The 20,224-nt window shown below is 39.9% G+C and overlaps 1 protein-coding gene across 1 annotated transcript in view; it reads left to right on the forward strand.

Moving 5' to 3' along the window:
* The window catches only part of MORN1 (MORN repeat containing 1), a 110,844-nt gene that overhangs the window by 2,727 nt on the left and 87,893 nt on the right, over positions 1-20,224 (forward strand). The window contains exons 2-6 of the mRNA XM_044996327.1: positions 1,421-1,492; positions 3,478-3,576; positions 4,873-4,983; positions 6,304-6,394; positions 8,846-8,933. Coding sequence (XP_044852262.1) covers positions 1,421-1,492; positions 3,478-3,576; positions 4,873-4,983; positions 6,304-6,394; positions 8,846-8,933 — 461 coding nt within the window. The remainder of the gene's footprint in view (positions 1-1,420; positions 1,493-3,477; positions 3,577-4,872; positions 4,984-6,303; positions 6,395-8,845; positions 8,934-20,224) is intronic.

A 20,224-nucleotide genomic window follows, 5' to 3' on the forward strand; every position in this document is an offset into this window, starting at 1 on the left:
GGGGGGGGGGGTGGGGCAGTGGAAATGCTCCCCCCCGGCCTGGCCAGCATGTCACCAGCCGCCACGCAGCAGGGAAGACCTTGGAAACCCGGGGCTGAGCGGGGGGGAGAGAGACGCATGCGTACAGCGGGCTAGCCCCGCCCCGCCCCGCCATGCCATTCTTCGCGGGGGGGGGGGGGAGAGGGAGAAGTCCCGCCCCTAGCTACCAGGGAGCCAATGGACGGCAGGATACGGTTGCCAAGGTCTGGCGTCGCTACTCCCAGGGCAGATGGCGGCCCCCAGGCCTGGTTGTTACTTAGGGGCGGTGAAGGCTCAGCGGCGGGAAGGTGAGGGCTCGGGCTCGGGCTCGGGCTCGGGCTCGGGCTGTTGGTCTGCCTGGCAGCGCACTCGAGAGCAGGTCCGCCTGTCCGCGCCCTGAAGGAGGGGGGGCTGGTCTGTCTGCGGGGCTGAGAGAGAGAGAGAGAGAGAGAGAGAGTGCGCGTGCGCGCGGGGGGGTCTGTCTGGGCACCAGGCTGGGAGGAGGGGCGGGTGTGTGTCTGGCACCGGGGGGTGTCGGTCTGTGTGTGTGTGGCACCGGGGGTATGTGTGTGGGGGGTGTCTGTCTGTCTGTCTGGGCACCAGGCCGGGAGGAGGGGCGGGTGTGTGTGGGAGCAGGAGGAGGAGGGCGGCTCTCACTTGGGGGGTGGGGGGTCTGTCTGTCTTTTGGAGCACTGAGTGGATAGAAGGCTCTGTCTGTCTGTCTGGACCGGGGGTGTGAAAACTTTTTGGCCCGAGGGCCACATCGGGGTTGCACAATTGTATGGAGGGCCGGCTAGGGAAGGCTGTGCCTCCCCAAACAGCCTGGAACCCGCCCCCTCCCACTTCCTGCCCCCTGACTGCCCCCCTCCAGGACCCCCAACCCATCCAGCCCCCCCTCCTCCTTGTCCCCTGACCGCCCCCTCCTGGGACATCTGCTCCCTATGCAACCCTTCTGCTCCCTGTCCCCTGACTGCCCCGACCCTTATTCACACCCCTGCCCCCGATAGCCCCCCGGGACTCCCACCACCTATCAAACCGCCCTCTGCTCCTCGTCCCCTGACCACCTCCTCTTGGGACCCCCTGCCCCTAACTGCCTCCATAGATGGATTAGGTGATACACTCTAAAGCATTTATAATGAGCTCAACAGTGTAGTATCTAGATGTCCATGTTTATAAGATGTGTATGTAAATAGTAAACAAATTCCTATGTTTATATTGGTGTAAATGTTATTTAATAGTTCAAGATACAAAATGTCTATGCAGATGTGTATACATATCTACAGAAAATAACTATTACTTTTCTATTACCAGTTCTTTCAGCATTCATGTATGACTTTTTATTATTCAGCTAAATAGTTCCAGAAATCTCTTCTTGTTACCTAATATTTGTCTTGTTTTTCAGGATATGGACTGTATGTTTATCCTAATTCTTTTTTTCAATATGAAGGAGAATGGAAACAAGGAAGAAAACATGGTAAGGGGAGATAGCTTTTGTTCATTGACAATGAAGGGAAATTTTAATTCACTTATCTAACTTTTTTAATTTGTAAAATTTCTGTAGAAACACTTTTATATACTGAAGCTAAAGTAAGATTATGTATGACTCTGCTAAGCAACTGAAGCAGCGACAGTGATAATTGGTGTCATGGATGGCAAAGAGGTACAGGAACTAATGGAAAAGTAACAGTGACATTTTGGGGTGAAGTACAGTTGTGGTTACCTTCATGTCTAACAGCCCTCCAGGAAGAAATGTCTTGTTTTCAGGAGTTCAGAGAAATTCTCTTCACCAGTCACACACACAAAAGGCAGAAACCCAACCAGATGAACACAGCTATGCATTCAATTAAATATGAATGCTTCCATTTTTTCCAAATTTGCGAGTTAGTTATCTTGATTTCCAATCATTTTACCTTCAGAGCTTAATTGTGATTCATATTGTTTTAGAACTGGTGCTATGACGCATCTCATCCTGCCCCCATTCCTTGGTGGGAGGCCTGTGTCACACCCAGAAGAATATGGCCATCTTTTACAACTTCACTGAGCTCTTTAATGGCACTTTACTAATATGGCAAGGGGATGAAAAGTGGGGTGGGGGAACTCCATCTATCTATTTTATTACTCCTAGAGGCTGATTAATGACTCATCTGAGTACTTTGATGATTCTTGTCCATTATAAAGAGGTTAAAAAAAGGAAAAATAAGAAGGTCCCTAGGGTATAGAAAATAAAATACATATTTAATCAATTCAGCTATTAAGACTTTCCAGATATGCATGACATGTGCCTGGGAGTCAAAGACATCACAGTCTTTAGTTCTTAAGTGTAAAAATATAGACTCTAGGGCCACAAATGCACAGGTTTTGGATGTCATAAATCTGGCAGAGAGTCAGCCCTGGAAAAGCTCTACATGGAGCATCCACCACAAAGAGCTCTGCTTAGCCAGAATTGTAACAAGAGGAAAGAATATAGAAAGGTATAAATCCTTTTAGGTGAACAGAGCCTTTTGGCCAGAGGCCACAAATTAGTAACAGAGAAACTGCCCCTTCACCCTACTCTTCATAGATCCCTTTGTGTAGTCCATTATATCCTTGGAATGGGTGTTATCCTCGCTCCTTCCTCACTGTGTGTCATATGTGCCTGCTCATGTTCCAGCACACTTGAAAGAGTCTTTACTTCTTTCTGAATTGGGTGCATCATACGTAATCATTCAGTGTTTAACTGCTAGAAATATGTGAGGAATAAGGAGTTAAGAATATTGTTGTTCAAGAGCTCAACTAAGTGTTCTCTCATCTTCTGGAAACAAGTGTCACTTGACTGTTCTCTAAAACTTTTGTTTATATTTTACAAATAAAACAAAAAAACAATAACTTTCTTTCTTTTGTCTTCGTACAAATAATGAGAATCTAGTATATTTGCAACCTTATATTAGGTGCTTACAGACTGGTATGAAAACAATGTCCTTGTCTTCCAAAATGTACAACCTCTAGAGATGAAATCCTGGCCCCAATGAAGTCAATGGCAAGCCTCCAATTGACTTCACTGAGTCCAGGTTTTCACCCTACACATACAATGCTTTGTACTTCTGCACTTCCTTTCATCAAGAGACTAGGTGCCTAAACATTATTTTGATAAATGTTAGGAATGCCTAAAATAGATTAAGATTCTTTAAAGGCATTAAATAAGTCTCACAAAGCCCCTGTAAGATAAGTAGATTTATCTCCTTGATTTATCTATCCTTATGATTCTAAGTAGATTTATCTCCTTTCTGCAGACAGGTAAATCAAGTCACAGAATGGGGCAGTAGCTTGCCCAGGGCTGCACAGTGAGTCACACAAATTGCTGAGGATGGAATTCAGAAGCCCTGATTCTCGCTTTACTGCTCAAACAATTAGATGTAGTGTCTCTGAGATTATAAGAAGTCTTTTTTTGTCACTCATTTGAACTAACATATTGTTTCGTAGGTCATGGTAAACTGTTATTTAAGGATGGGAGTTATTATGAAGGCGAGTTTGTAGATGGAGAAATTATGGGAAATGGATTGCGATACTGGGCATCTACAGGTTAGTTCTTTTCCCTGGAACACACCATATTCTTTTAATATAAATTTTATCTTTTTACAAGAAAAAAGTACATTTGATACCTATCTATATTGTAAATTGCCACCTTGCTTTGCTTTAAATAAGAGTTTTTTCTGGGTTTCCATTGTAAATCCTATTTTTTGGGTTTTCATGTGTTTGCTGTTTTATACTGGTTTATGTTGACTTTTAGTTAACTCCAAGCAAAGTGCATTTAATAGTGGGCGAGGGGTAATGGTGTAAACCAGACGCATGTCTCTTACCTTTGACGATAAGGATCTCAGTCCTGGAAGGATTTCCACACAGGCATATCCTTACACCTGCATCAAACTCCTTCAGCCCTAATATTGTAAGAAAGTAAAGGATGAATCACCCTGTGATTAGTGATCAGATCTTGTGTATGTTCTCACATATGGATGTGTCAATGAACCTATACCCCAGCTGGCACACCTCTCCTTTTTCCTTTCTTGAATAGCAAGAAACTCTTGGGTAAGGAGTAGCTCATAAAAAATTATTTAAGTTCAGCCCTAAATGTGGGGCATCATGTAATTGTGCTGTCCCAGAAGATACTATGGGAAGGAATTGTAAGTCCTCACCTCTGCTTCCTTTTTGACCTGAGGGTAAGTCACTTCCCTTCTACCCCCAGCCCTTGTGATTGGCAGTCTCTGGTGGCTGGCATGTAGCGGGTATGGGGTGGAGTCCATGTAACCTTTTTATTCTATGAATAAATAGGGTAAAAACTTGACAGAAAAATATAGTTATTTTTCATTCTGAGATGGTATAGGCACGGACAAATTCACTGTACAGTACTGTATTTTTAGTACCAAGCTCCTGATTTCCCAGGCTTCATACAGAAGATTTGAATGACTACATGCCATCAAAAAGCTGTTAAGTTGACTATGAAATTAAAGTACTTTTTATACATTTCTTAACCATAAAAGAACATATTATGAATCTTTTTTAACAAGTCACTGCCATTTTTAAGATGCCTCAGTTTTAAAGACCTGAAGGAATATGGATTATGATTCATTAGTTTTAAGATAAAGACCTAATGAACAGGTTTTTTCTTCATTTGACTGTACTGATAATAAAAAGCCATTATTAATTATTCATTTTATGACTTTTAAAATACCTTCTACCACTGCTCTGTAAGAAAGGTACAGTAGGAACCTTTCTTTATTAGCACACCTTAGACTTTAAAAAAAAAAAAAGTATTAAACCACATTTGACACAGCTATTATTTCTTTTTTCCACTTTACTTTCTCATATATTTGCTTGCAGGAAACACTTATTCAGGTCAGTTCGTTTCTGGAGAGCTCCATGGACATGGGGTTATGCAGTACAAAGACGGTGGGAAATATGAAGGGGAGTTCTCCTATGGAATGAGAGAAGGTAAATTAAAGTCTGAGAGGAAACTGATTAAAATTCACTCTAAGGTAACTGAGGTCCTGATTTTTTTTGATGATGATGATTATTATTATTATTATTTTATTTTATCCATTATTAATCACATTTATGACAGCAGTGCCTAAGAATCTACCAAGAATGGGGACCTATTGTGCTAGGTATTATACACACAGAATAGTAGACAATCTCTGATTCAGGAAGGCTCAGGCCTAACTTTAAGCATGTAAGTGGTTCCATTAAATTCAGTGGATTATGTGCACTTAACATTAATCACATGTATCTTCCTGAAATAGGCCTTATTTACTAATTGGGGTAAAATCCCTTCACTCTGTCTCCCTTCCCCTACCACCAAGGGTGTCTCAAGCAGAGCAGACTTAGTTAGAAAAGTTCATTCACAACAGATTAAACCAAGGATTTGTGCATTTTGGTGGCCAAATTCAGATTAAGTACAACTCCATTGACTTAATTTGAGTTCAATTGCACTTGCTTACACTACAACTGAATTTGTCACTGACTGTGTTTACACTTTAATTGGCTGGAGCCTGGTAGAGGGAACATTTGGGATGATGAGACTAAGTATAACACAAACTTCTGGAGATCTGAAGTAAACCCATTCTTATATTTATTCAGCTAGAACTAGATAGGTTTTCCTGCAAAATGTGTGGTGATCTTTTTGAGATAACAAAAGGCCTGATCATGCAATTATTTGCAGAGATGAGTAACTCTGCATGCGTGAGTAGTCCTATTTATGCATGCAATTAATCCCATTGAAGTCAAACTACTCACCTGTGTAATTGTTTGCAGGACTGAGTCCATAGAATGTTCAGATTTGGGGGACAGGGCCACTTACTTGACTAGAGACACTGTGAGTAGCTCTGATGATTTTAATGGGACTATTCTCAATGCATAAAAGTTAAGTGTGTGTATGTCTTTCTGTAGGATCAGAGCGTTAGTTCTTACAGCACCTAGCACATAGGGGTGCCACTGAAATAAACAACAACATCTGACCTAATATGTAGTCCACCAAAGTTTGAAAAAACTTTGGATGGACTACAAATTAGGTCAGATGTTGTTGAAAAAACTTTGGATAATTAAAACCCAAACTGTTTGTTTGTTTTTTTTGCTTAAACCTTCATCAATTGGCTGTGCCCTGAGTTTGAAGTAGATATTTTCTGTGCAGTTTAGAAGTTAACTATATTCAAAAAACACATATTAAGGGATTTTATTGCAGGGATATGTAAGGATATTTCCTGCCTCTAGAGATTGTTGGTGTCTGTTGTAGATTTTCTATTTATTATTATTTAGGACATGGATTACTTGTCGACAAGGATGGACAAACTTATCAAGGAACCTTTTACAATAATAAGAAACATGGAGGAGGGAAAATGACCTTCAAGTAAGTTTTTAATCTTATTATATTATTGTATTGTTTTGCTCTTGTTAATATAACATTTAGGGTCTGGATTAAACATGCAAAAATTGGGAAAGTGAGTTAAGGTGAAACTCACCCTGTTATGCCTAGATCTAGCAGTTCACATTTTGCATGTATAAAAGATGATCCTTTCATTGAGACCTTATAACAAGGTCTTCTTATAACAACATCTTCTCCAATATTTAAGTTTGCGCTTAATACTGAATTTTATTACATTTGTGTTAAACCACAAACTCTTAGTGCCATTTTTATTGTCCTTGTTTTATTAAATCAAAACAAGAAAAACTTCTGTGGAAATGTTGAAAGTTTAAAAATTGTCTCAAGCACACTGTCATTTGCCTGATCCCTTTTGGAGTTATTACTCTCTGTCCAGCTAATGAATATTGTCCATAGAGATTCTTTGGATCCAATTAAGCAAAAACAATCCATGCAGGTTCCACACCATGAAAACCTATGCAAGGTTTGGAAGTTGGTTTTTCATCTCTTTTTTGAGGCATTGCATGGACTTCCTCAGCATGGAAGCCGGGCAGAGTTTTGTTTGAATTGGTGTTCAGCTGTTGGACATATGTACCAAGCAGGGGTGGCTCTAGCCATTTCACCGCCCCAGGCACGGCGGCACGCCCCGGGGGGCGCTCTGCCGGTCGCCGGTCCCGCGGCTCCGGTGGACCTCCCGCAGACGTGCCTGTGGAGGGTCCGCTGGTCCTGCGGCTCCAGTGGACCTCCCACAGACGTGCCTGTGGACGGTCCGCTGGTCCCGCGGCTCCATCGAAGGCACGCCTGTGGGAGGTCCTCCGAAGCCACGGGACCAGCGGACCCTCTGTAGGCACGGCTGTGGGAGGTCCACCGGAGCTGCCTGCCGCCCTCCCGGCGACCGGCAGAGCGCCCCCTGCGGCATGCTGCCCCAAGCACGCGCTTGGCGTGCTGGGGCCAGGAGCCACCCCTGGTACCAAGTCCACATGCACTACTGATGGACTTTCTGAATGGGTTCTTTAAAAAGACATAATCTGCTTCCATACATGAAATAAATGACCTCGATTTCCCTGCCAGTGCATAAAGGGTTTTAGGTTTTCAGAGTGAAATACAAAAGCTATATTGAAATTACAAGAATGTCAAAAGGCTTTTTTTTTTTAAAACTAATTAGTACTGCTGTATCTTAAAGATAAATGTCGAATTCATGTGGCTAAGATTTTATATGTGGCGTTTCAGTCTATAGCCTAAGATGAGATATTGAACTTCTAAAAAGATGAATTTACACAGGAAATGCTTGCAATCCCAGTGTAAGCATTGCTGCTGTAATTGCTTGTAAATCATCAGTACTTCACTGTGGTACTGCTTTAGCTATGCCAGTAACACACAGCTCTGTCAATAACTGATTTTAGCTCTGGATCTGCCACTTGTTAACATCTTTTTGTTTTTTAGGTAAAAAAAAAACTTTCAAAAGTAATGTGATTATCTAAATACAGTATACTGTATTTACAAAGAAGGTCAGCCTCACCAAAAATCATGCTTGAGCATTACTATCAGTGGCTTTCTGTGTGAACAGGAATTGCTAAATTAAGGTTTTATTTGGCCGGAATTCTGATTCCTGAAGTTTTAGTTGCCGAGACTCCATGTACCAATGGCTGTAGAGTCAAAAGATAGTTCAGCAAAACTAATTTACACTTTGGATATATCTAAAGCCTCTGAAGTCAAGGTGGTAATCTTATCATGGACTTCAGTGGGATTTGGATTAGGCCCTGTGCTTATGCTTTGCACTTTGTTTTTCTGTTTTCTGTTTCTATATTGGCTGTGCATGGATAGTAGCCCCCACTTATCACATACCAGCGTATAAGTAAGCATACAATTGAAAGAAGAATAACAATACCAGAAAGGGCTTGACAGCATGGTAGAAGCGGATCAATCATTCTTACCCACTAAGGAACTATAGAGGACTTCTGTTAATAGGGTTAATAACAGTCTGCTACCTGTTGGCTTACCTTGGTTGCAAAACGAGCTGTACCTTACCTGTGCCTCTGACTCACAAATGGCTCCATGTTTGTGAGCACTTCTCAGAAGGCACCTCGCAGATCAGACTCAATCAGGGAATAAAGGAAAGGGTCTCCTGTAGAACTAACTCATGCAATGTATCATCCATTGTCTGTCTCTGAGGTGAAAAGGGTTTGAAGGCCAGTGATGGGAGCTGGCTGAGTTAAGCACTTCCAGATGGTCGCCTGCTTCCCAGAGGAAGTGCCAGTTGAAGGTTGTGGGCATTATTGTGCTGACTTCTCTGTGACGATGCTTATCTGCTGCTGTTTACTTTTAATGGCTTATCCTGCAGGTTCACAAGCCCTGGTTTTCCAGGATAGCACATTACATGTTTTGTGACTTGATAGATAATATAAACATTAAGAATTTTCTCCTGGTTGGTTGTTTCAGGAATGGTGATAAGTATGAAGGAGACTGGATCCTGGACCAGCAACAGGGTCATGGGGTGCTGCACTGTGCCGATGGAACTGTATATGAGGTATATAAAGAGGACATGAGAAGCAATAGTGCTGTAACTAGGAAAGCACAAAAGAGGATTGTACAGGGTGCTTCAGGTGAATAGCCCAGAAACTTCATGACTAGAGCTGGACATACTATTCACAGCAGTCAGTTCCTTTGAAAAATTTAGCCTGTTTTTGATCATGAATTATCCATTAGTAGAATATCATTTTGGGGTTACTTGACATTATTCTACTATTTTTATGTAAATCCAATTCAGCCATAATTATTTGGGAATTATTCCCTAGGACTACTGGAATATTAGTGATTTACAAATAGCTATTTGCTCTGTATGGCCGGTCCGTTAAGACAGTATTACTTCTGCTGCCTGGTTGGACACCTGAAAATTTTATAAACAGGATGAGTTAATGAATAATTCACTTTTGTTGTGAAAATCCATATAAACGCACCATGACATTTTTGTCTCCACAACCATTGTGCATATGAATATTCACAGAAAACAGATAGTTACAGTATGTATAGTGACACTTAAGCAATTGTAAGATGCCACTCATAAACAGTGTTATTACAGTTTTGCTGTAGAATGGGCCTGATTCTCCACTGCCTAGCACCAAAGTGTGTGTTGAGTGCTACCAAGTGATATGTCTCTGCTCAAATACACCTGGTAATATTTTCCCCTAACTTTGCAGAAGTGTAAATGGTTATACAAGATGCAAGATAGTGGAGAATCAGGTTGTATATATTTATACTCCAATCATTTGTACATACATTGGAGGAATTTAAAAAAACAAAGGAACCCAGTAGCATCTTTGATTCATTTCAAATATGACAATGGTATGGTCAAGTGGTTTCAGTGCTGTGAAATTCTATCCCAGTGTAGCATGAATTGCAAAGGCCCAAAAAATTGCATGCCAAATGTTTCACTTGCTGCTAAACCAGAGAAGGAGAAATTAGTTTGGTAGAAAATGGAAAAAGAATGAAATCTAGCACCAAATTCAGCGATGGGGCCCAATTTTCCTCTCACTTTTATACTAGTAAGACAATTGAGTTTAGTGGAATTGCTCCTTATTTTCACCAGTGTAGGTGAAAACAGAATCAGGGCTCAGTGTAAACAGATGGAGTTTATACCAGGGTTACAGCAGGGCAGAATTAAGCCCTTTCTCTTCTGACTCTGCGCCCAATATATACGTGAGATTCTATTATATTTGATGGGTTTGTCCATAATATAAACGACAGCCTAGTAACAAATGCTGATTAAAAGAAATTAGAAGATGCCCGGTCACCTCTTTTTATAATAAGAGGTATTCAGTTGCTTAGGAAGTCAATATTCCAACATAGAAAGGTGAGTATTTTTCCAGTGTAAATGAAGCAATAAGATATGGCAGGGTGTGAATTATTTTGTAATAACTCACAAATAGGTGCATTGTCAGGCAAGAGGCTGAAGACCAAGTGCCATCATATCATGTATAGATGTGAATAATTATACAATAAATCAGGCATAGAGTTTTGTTATTGCAATTATAGAATGTTTGGAGGCTTAAAAAAAAGTCTCCAGTTTTAAATTTGAGCTGCTGAGGATCTGAACCAGGGCCGTTTTATGTGTGTATGTAATATAGGACCTTTATTTGTTTAAAAAAAAAAAATCACTTCCCTGAAACTTGTTTTACACCGCCAGTGTCTGAAGAGACAGGGTTGTGATCCAGCAGTGTCTTAGGCTTCAAAGTGTTCTTCTTCATTTAAAATAAAAACAGTATTTAAAAACAATATAAAAATTATTTTTTTCTCTGCTACTGTATCATTTCTTAGGGAATAATTGAGATATAGTATTATGTGGCTAATTTTCCTTCTTGGAGTGATCTGTGGCTGTCTATTGCTCTGTTTTACAGCTCAGTTACATAATGTTTAGTGTCTAAACCCAAAAGGTTTTCCATCCAAAGCAAATGTCCGAAAGCAAGCTCTGTTTTCATCTTCTGAGTCTCTCTCTCTCTCTTTTTAATTGACTTTGAGCCTGATCCAACTCACATTGAAGACCATCAAGAAGAGTCCCACTGAGTAGGGCCTTTTGTGAAGAAGTTTGACAAAAATGGAAGTGCAGATACAGTGTGACCACAACAACATTAAGCAATCTGGCTATGCATCACAACGCATAGTCTGTTGTGTCTTATTGTTCAGGAAGTACAGAAATGCCACTCATGCATTAATGTAGGAAATTAGATAATCAGCTGGAGCAATTTCTATTTGTCTGTAAACATGTATGCCTCGTTCACATTCTCCAAAATGTTAGTGGGGTTAATCTGAGGGGATATGACAATTTTTCCTCTCTCCCTCCTAGAAGAAGAATTTGTGTGTGTGTGTGTGTGTGTGTGTGTGTGTGTGTGTGTGTGTGTGTTTGTTTGTTTTGGTCAAAGATCTTTCTCAGTTTTTTAAACTTCAAATAACTCTACTAATACCCTTATCCTAACAATACTTTTAGAAGTTAACATTTTAAGGGGAGGGGGGTAGACTAGCATATGGAAGAATACTTTTTTGTGGCATGTTGTAATGTATTCACTGTTTTATGTATCTGTTTTACTAGTTTAGAGCCTTAGGCCAGGTCTACACCTAAAACGTAGGTTGATCTAGATATGTCACTTGGGTGTGAAAAATTGACACCCATGAGAGACATAGTTAAGCCGACCTAAGTCCCAGTGTAGACACAACTGGGTCAACTGGGTCTTCCATCCACCTAGCTATCGCCTCTGGAGGGGGTGGACTTACTTACAGTGATTGGCAAAAACCCTTCCGGTGCTATGGCATGTGTCTGCATTACAGTGCTACAGCGGCGTAGCTGCAATGCTGCTGCTGTAGTGCTTGTAGAGTAGGCATAGTCTTTGTCTATAGGGATGCAAGTGTAGTCCTGTATGAATTTACATTGGGTGTAGTTCTAAAATTCAGCTTTTCAGACACTGAAAGCTAATGTGCAAAACAACTACAAGACTGTACATAGAAATAAAAAAAAATAAAATATCTCAGATGTACAAGTTTTTAGAGAAATTCAGCTCAGGAAATAGGCAAATCCGTATGTGGGTACTCAATTGACTTTGTCTTAGGAAGGGAAACATGACTTTCCTAGTAAAGCAAAGGATTTCGTATGTCTGTTTTAAAGATTGTGGGGTTGGGCTATCCCAGAGATACTCAAACTGTAGCTCTAGTGTCATATTGACTGTCTCTGCATGAGATGCTGGAGGAGCTCAGGGTTTGATTGCAGCTGCAAATGGGTTGCCTGATGCCCGGCACACTGAATGGAACGCTGCCTGATGCATGTGAAGCAGTGTGCAGGGGAGTGCTGGATAATTGGAGAGAAGTCACCAGGATCTCTCCTAGGTCTGATTCAGCAAAGTATTTAAGCATATACTTAGAGTCGGGAGGCGATTGTGCCAAACGGGGAAGAAGAGATCTGCAAAGTAATTGCAGTATGATGTCCTGACGGTCCAGGGAAATGTTTTCATTGTGATGTATCCACACTTGAAAATTTAGCATTCCAGCAGTTCAGTGTCATACTACTAAGATCACAATGCAATATCAGGACTCTGCAGTATGTTTATTTTGTGGGTTTCTGCATCTCCATTTGATGGAGAAGTTGCTCTCCAGAGCTGCAAGCCTAGTCCAATTGTTCTATTGTGTTTATAGTGGGAGTGTATCTTTTATTCCAAGACAGTGTTTCTTAAATTCAGGAATTTTCAGATTTTTGAATCCTAGGCATCAAACTATTTCCTTTTGAAACTGATTTTAGTGGTCTAATTTTAGACCATAGTGAATACTTGGCCTCTTCAAATACTAGCCCCTACAACACACACAATTAATGAGGCATTATAGAGTATTACTAGTATTCACCTCCAAAGAGGAGCCTGGAATTTGACAACCAAGGAGCAGAAGTGAGGCTGGTGATCTGAACTGTATGGGGAAGGTTGTACAACACCTGTGCTTACTACCTGGCTCTAGCCAAAAATACGGTTGGCATCCCTCCTCCCACTCGAGCACTAAATCTCCACCGAATTCCAATAATATAAAGTTAATCAGTGTGTTATTTTATATCATGCAAATATGGTATATAATTAGCCATGCCTTCCATACTGTTCTCTGTTTGATATCAGTGTTCCTGTGCTGAGAATTCTTTGCCTTTTCAGTTAAAGGTGTGTTTCTCAGTTGAATAGAAATGAACACCGTAATTCTTCTCCCTACCCTCATTTCCATGTATGCTTTTTTTAAAAAAAAATCTTTGTGTATTATTTCCATGAATATACACCACTTTTTGGAATATAATCAATAGGACAAGCATCAGCAGGGTAGCCGTGTTAGTCTGGATCTGTAAAAAGCAACAAAGAGTCCTGTGGCACCTTATAGACTAACAGATGTATTGGAGCATAAGCTTTCGTGGGTGAATACCCACTTTGTCAGATTCACGAAAGCTTATGCTCCAATACATCTGTTAGTCTGTAAGGTGCCACAAGACTCTTTGTTGCTTTTCAATAGGACAAATGAGTTTGAATTAGATATGGAAACTATTAACAAAAAATGCACTATTACCAGTATGTTTCTGGTCTTAGGTACATGTGGCCTATCCATGTTGTTACGAAACATTGCCAACTGGCAATAAGAAGGGAGTACTTAAGTGGCTTGGCATTTTTGATAAATGAGTGTAGCTTATGCATTATTTGCACCACTAGGTGGCTCTCTAACATTTGTTTACAGATTGATCTCTTAAACTCCCCAAAGTATGATTTGCTTACATTATCCTGGACTGCCCCTGCATGGTTGTAAATGTTTTTAGTAGTGTACTTAATTTACAATGCATATGTACTCAAACAGAAAAATAGTTTGATAGGAAAAATATCTAACAATTCTATCAACAATACTTTGTTGATTAGTTCAGCATTTTAATTGACTCTTAGGCAAGTTTATGAAATGAGCAGACAACAAACAAAAATCCCAACATTGCTATTAGTATTCATCCAACACATACTACTTTAAAGATTTTATAAATATTGTGGTTATAAAACACTAAAAGCTAAGGAACTTAGTTAAGTTTACTATCAGGGTTTAACTTCGTCTACTGTTAAACTATAACATATTGTCTTGTCATTAGGAATGAGCTGCTCAGTCTTCTGGAAGCCTTGTTCAAGTCAGACTAGTGATCTAGACCTTACAGCTCAATCAGATGGTCAAATCTTTCCACAGTTGCAAGTTTAATTTCTTTCCACACACTGCTCCTAAAGCCTCATTCCTATGCAGGATAGCAAAATTAACATGTTCCTGTCTGCCTTGGGCATTTAGGGTGGGATCAATGAAGAGATTTAGGTATTGCAACATTGAGTGTTATGATGCCTAACTTTTAGGTGTGTAGAAAAGTTACAGGAATAACACTGCAATTCACAAAGCCTAAATTAGGGAACTAGACTCCCTATAATGAATAAAGAGATAGGTACCTTAGACTGCAGTCATCAAAGCCAGCATGCTAAGTGGGAAGCCACCTCATGGGAGATGCTGCATTCCTCTCATAGAGATATATGGCTAAATCCAAACTGTATGAAGGCTCCTAGCTCTGCTAGTGATCCAGAAACTGAGAGAAGACAGGCACTCGGCCACCTAAGTTGTGTGCAGGGATTGACAAGTATGGCGGCAGAGGGGCAGACGCTGTCTTATAACATTTAGTCTAGTGGATAGAATATTTACGCAGGATATGGGAGACTCCTAGGTCACCTCCCTCCTGAGGGAGAGAAGGGATTTGAACAAGGGTCTGTTACCTCTCAGGTGAGTGCCCTACCCACTAGGTTTTAGAGTCTTTCTAACACGATCTCTTGCCCAAGTAATTGAGGATTAAAGTGGAACAACTTCAGTAGGAGAGACTGAGGGAGCCCCACCCCAGAATACCCTATAGCTCAGTGATTAGCGCATACAGCTGAGAGGTGGCAAATCCCTGTTCAAAACCCTTCTCCCCTTCATGGGTGGGGGTGCAATGCAAACCAGGAGTCTCCCACATCCTGGGTGAGTACCCTATTCACAGGGCTAAAGATTATAAGGGAGCTGCTGCTCTTCCTGCCCCACTCCTTGGGCAGTTTTGTGTGAACGTGTCTGAGGGGCCTGATTCAATAGAGATGCTCAGAGGCTGCCTCCCAGGCTGGGTGCCCATATGTGACTTGGGCAGCTAAATTCCTTTCTATCAGTTTGTGAATCACTCGAGTGTAGGCAGGAGATAGGCAGTCCGATGCCTATCGTGAGGCAGCAGCATACGTACTCAGGCAGAAGATAGGCATCCAGCTGGCAAGAGTGAGGCTGCAGTACACGTACCCAGAGGAATAAAACCTAGGCACCAAGTGAGTTTAGGCACTTGCAGTATTAGGTGAGTTTTGTGGCTCAGACCGGTGCCTAAAAATGGGACTTAGGCCTATGTATATTAGTGGACCCACCCTTATCCATTGGCTTTGGCGTTTCATTTAACATCCAGGTTTACAGTGAGCATTGTCTCTTCCATTCCCAATTGGAAAAAATAGATGATAGATTTTAAGACTACCCATCGTGACCTTACGGAGGCGAGAGGATCCTTTCTATCTCTTGCCTTTGTCAGCTGGTGGCCAGGCTTTAGCGCAGATGTAGACAACTAGCAGAATATACCACCCACTTTGTAAATTTTGTGTGTGTACATCTTGAATGTTACCAAGTTACATTTCAACTCAGTGACCCTTATGATTTATATTAAATGGCACTTCCAGGCAAGCTGAAAAGAATTTCCCTACTGGCAGAGTCAATAGGAACTGTCCCAGCTAGAAGCCTCTCTGCACATCTTACAGTGCCATTTGTTAAACCATGAGGTTTTTTCCCCTCTGCCTTAACCCCATCATCCTGTTCATTCCACATTACAACTAACCTTTTTGGGCTAGGCAAACTAGAGATGAACGTTCAGTTCATCATGTGAAGAAAATCTCTTCTCTAAATTGCTTTAACAAATTATCCTATGACAGATTCTGTTGAAGGTGTATAGAAAATCTGCAGCAAATATTTTTCCACTGTTTAATATTTTAGGCAGTTATTAATGCAAAATTAGTTTGAGTTGTAGTTATTTACATTAAAAATTATGGGGGTTGAATATTCTTAGATCAGTTAGTCATCATTTATGTATGTAGCACCTCTTATACAATGTATTTTAATGCCTTCCAGGAAGAAAACTGCCAACAATATGGTTAAGATAATTTAGGAAAGCAGATACAAAAATATCTGAAGACTAGGTTTTTCAATTGCTGCTGGAAGCAAGGAATGAAGAACTTGGGGTCAAATTTACTCTCAAAATGTTGAGATATCTAAAGGCAGGCTGTGCCCCAACAGTTTGAAGATATCGTGATACAATAACAGCTCAGCTCTTGCTATGCTGAATACACACTTAAAAATAGAAGAGTTCAACAAGATGTGAATTGTAAAAAATGAGCAATACATTTTGCAAAACCTAATCAGAGATTGTGTACAGGCAATGAAAAGATTCAAAACCAGTCATGATGCTAGAACAAATCTTGTTATCTGTATCAAGCAAAGGGAATCTCAAGCCTCTGTTTTGCCCATGAAAGCTTGTGCGTGTACATTTTCCTGGCATAATCTTTGGGCATTCAAAACTCTTATGTACACAAGCTTTATTTGTTGCAAGTTAGCTAGGACTTTACCCAATTTGCACACAACAGCTTTACTCATGAAGATGGTGGGCTTTCTAGGTTGCTTTTGAAAGGTTATGGTCCTTATTGGGACAATATTTTGAAGAAGCTGAGTGGAGAGTGGATCTAAGAAGCCAAATCAGCTCAGTCATAAAATAACCAATTTAGGAAAATAAGGGCATGGACAAATATTTCAATCTTTAATATACAAAAGGAAGCACTTCTACATGGCAGTATTTTTGAGATGTCAAAGAACAGATTGAATAAGGGCATGGATGCTACATTTGGTGTATCTGTGCTCTGCGTTTTTGATCTGTAATAAACAACAGCAGCTGGATTTCCTTTTGGACAGGCCTTGGAAGGAGAGAAATTAGTAAGTAGGTTGGGTCAATCTGCTGACAGCACATTTGGATTTTTCAAAAATGTTTATCTCAGCCAACAGTTTAATTAAACATCAGGTGAACAAGCAGTAGTTAAGACTACATTAATGGAGGAAGCTGTTAATGGCAAAATAACTCAGGTTATCATCTGCATAACTATAAAAAACTAATTTCACACTGGGGGAGGAATGTTGCCAAGAGGTAAGAGCACAGGAACTAAACTGGAATACTGAAGAATCTATAATAAGACTAGAGCATTGAAAGCTTCAAGGCATAAAAATTCCCATCCTTGACCTATATTCTTATGAATTCAGTTTGAACATGTGAATGTGTGGATGCAGTTGAGATTGGGAGACAATCTAATGAAATATATATGAAGTTTGCATGGATTAATGAACTAAAGCATTTATTTTTCCACATGAAAAGTGTTTCTTACCTATGATTCCTCTTTCTTTGGTGGCTGCATAGGTCCCAGTAAGCAGATGCTGTGTTCCATTCTGTCCCTGTTGCTGCTGCTTTGTGTGTTTTGGCTGAGTTTAGTTTGTCTTCTTTCCCAGAGGAAGGCCTGCTGTTTGATACACCTGTTAACTACGCTAAACAGGTGGCTAGCCTTATGGGCTTTTTCACCTGCAGTGTTTTTTCTAAGATCCATTTGAGTTTCATTATCTGTTTTAAAGAGTAATAGCCTCAATAATTATGCAGATTCTTTAAGTTTAATTGGTCGATATTTAAATTACCAGATTTCAGTAGTTCTGATTTATACCACATTCCTGTGGAAAACTGAGAATGTATAGATACAGTAAAAACTCATCCCCAGTTTGCCACTAAGGTAACATAGTGATGAGTGCAATTAAAACAACCTAGATCAGTAATGTCAGCAGTGGTAAAGTAGCAATGAATTTTTTAAGTAAATAAAAATTGAAATTGCTGTTGGCATCACTGGCTATTGCTTCACTCATGAATATAACTTTTTATTATTATTTGTATTCCAGTACTGCCAACAGTGTTCACCGGCACTTTCCAAACATATTAATGTGCAGTCTCTCTAATGCTCCGTGACCTTATGTTACAATCAAAGGCATGTGCATAATGCAATATTCACAAGAAGATGACAGTAGGAGGGTGTAATCAATAATACGGTAGTTGTGTCGGAATACAGACCAGTAATCCAAGAAAAGCTCTTTCCTCACCCCCCCTTCCTTCAGTTCACTCAAATTTGTATATACCATACAATAGATTAGGATGAGGATTTATGGTAAATATTTTGTATTGTGACAGGATATTTTACCCAGAGAAGCAAAGCTCTTTTGCTTACTCAACCTAGCAGTCAGGTCTCATTAGTTCCAACTCAAGAAGATCAACTGTGGAGAGTCTTTGAAGCCAGACAGGGGCTAGCGTGTGAGACAGGTGCTCCTGCAGGGAAAAACCTCTAGAACAGCCAGCTAAGAAGGGAACTTAAGATACAAAGTTTATGGCAGATGTTTTTAAGTTAAAACCTCAGGAAAGGGAATTGAGTTTTGGACACTAAAATGTTTTCTATATTGAGATCTGGGTGGGGAGTCTGCCAGGTCTGTAGAGAAGATGTCAATGATGTATTGTCCTCTTCCCCCCCCCCCAGCCCATATTTGATTTTTTTTAAATACAAGGAATATTGTGTACACTGCTTATTTCATGGAAGGGTGAAATGCAGTTGAAACCTTGATATCTTGCTTGGTAAATGGACATTGAACAGTTTTATCATCTGATATAACTTAAATAATTTTCCAGGATGATATGCCGTTATTATTTGACACCTGGGAAAAATGAAACATTGTAAACTTTTTGCTATTCATCAATTACTACTAAGAGTGTAGGTCTTGGAATTGTTGTGGATAAATTATAACATTCTGTCAAACAGAGCTTGCAAGAAGAGGAAGATCGGTACAATAAGTCATGAAGTATCTAAACAAAGGGCCAAGTAGTCAGTTGTATAAATTGCTGTAGCTCTGCATGCTTCCATGTAGCTACACTGATTTACACCAGCTGGGTACCTGGCCCCTAATGACAGAATCATTTAATGCAATGCATCCTTCAATCATTGTTTGAAGGGCAAAAGAAATATTAGCCTACTGAATAAGAAAACTCCTATACAAATGAAAATGTCTCAATGGATTGAAGCTTGATAATGGAGATGTTTGGGCTTTTATCAATCAAATTAGATCATATGGAAATAATATACTGTCAGTAGCATACAAGATGAGACTGAAGTAACCAAAATTAATTATAATAATAGTATAATAGCTACTCATTTAGAAATGGAAACACCATCAATTAACTGGAAATTGCTTCCTGAAATAAAAAATTAAGTACTTGTTTCTTGAGATTCATTGAAAACCCCTTTTCCTTATTCATAAGCAGATACCTTTCCACCACCCACCACTGCAGAAAAGAATTAGTATAAAAAATAAAAAAAAATCCTAGATCAAAACAGAAAATCTGCACATTAATCAAAATGTGCTGTCAGTGAGGAGGCTGTATAACATTCAACTGCCCCGAGTAGATTACAAAAAACACTAATGCAATTATTCTGCTATTGATTAAGTTTTGTTGAATGGGAGCTAGCTATTTCTAAGTTGTGGTGCATTAGGGCAGATCTCTTAACCTCTCTGTGTCTCAGTTTCCCTATTCGTAAAATGGGGGTGACACCTCTTTCACAAGGATGTTATGAGGATTAGTGTTATAACATGGTGCTGTGGAAATGTTACCCTGTACAAGTGCTAAATGTTCTTATCTACTTATCAAACATATTTGTTACTTCCATTTAAAATAGATTTCATATGAATACATTCAGTTTGAACTTCAAAAAAATCTTTGGTATTATAAAAATATCAGATTGTAATTCTGGTTACTACTGACTGAGTAGGATAAGGGCCCTTCTTCATCTGATAGTTAACTGAGAAATATTCTTCCTAGTGATCATTTACTTTTAACCAGGAACTATTTTGTTTATTTTTTGGTTTCCGCAAACTGATGGAAATGGTACAAAAAATGGTCTTATTGTGTTTAAAAAATAATTTAAAAAAATAATTAAAAAAATTAAAAAGCAGAGCTACCTATTGAGATCAATGAACAGTGAGTTTTACTTACAAACAAAAAGGCAACAAAAACAAACACAATATAGCCCATGTCTGGAAACTTGTGATCGTTTCTCTTTTTCTTCCTCTTCCTCCCTTCTCTTGCTGGCTGGCTGACTGGTGGCTGTTTTCCTTAGGGCC

The sequence above is a fragment of the Mauremys mutica genome, chromosome 21, assembly GCF_020497125.1.
Source record: "Mauremys mutica isolate MM-2020 ecotype Southern chromosome 21, ASM2049712v1, whole genome shotgun sequence".
Classification (NCBI taxonomy): Eukaryota; Metazoa; Chordata; order Testudines; family Geoemydidae; genus Mauremys; species Mauremys mutica.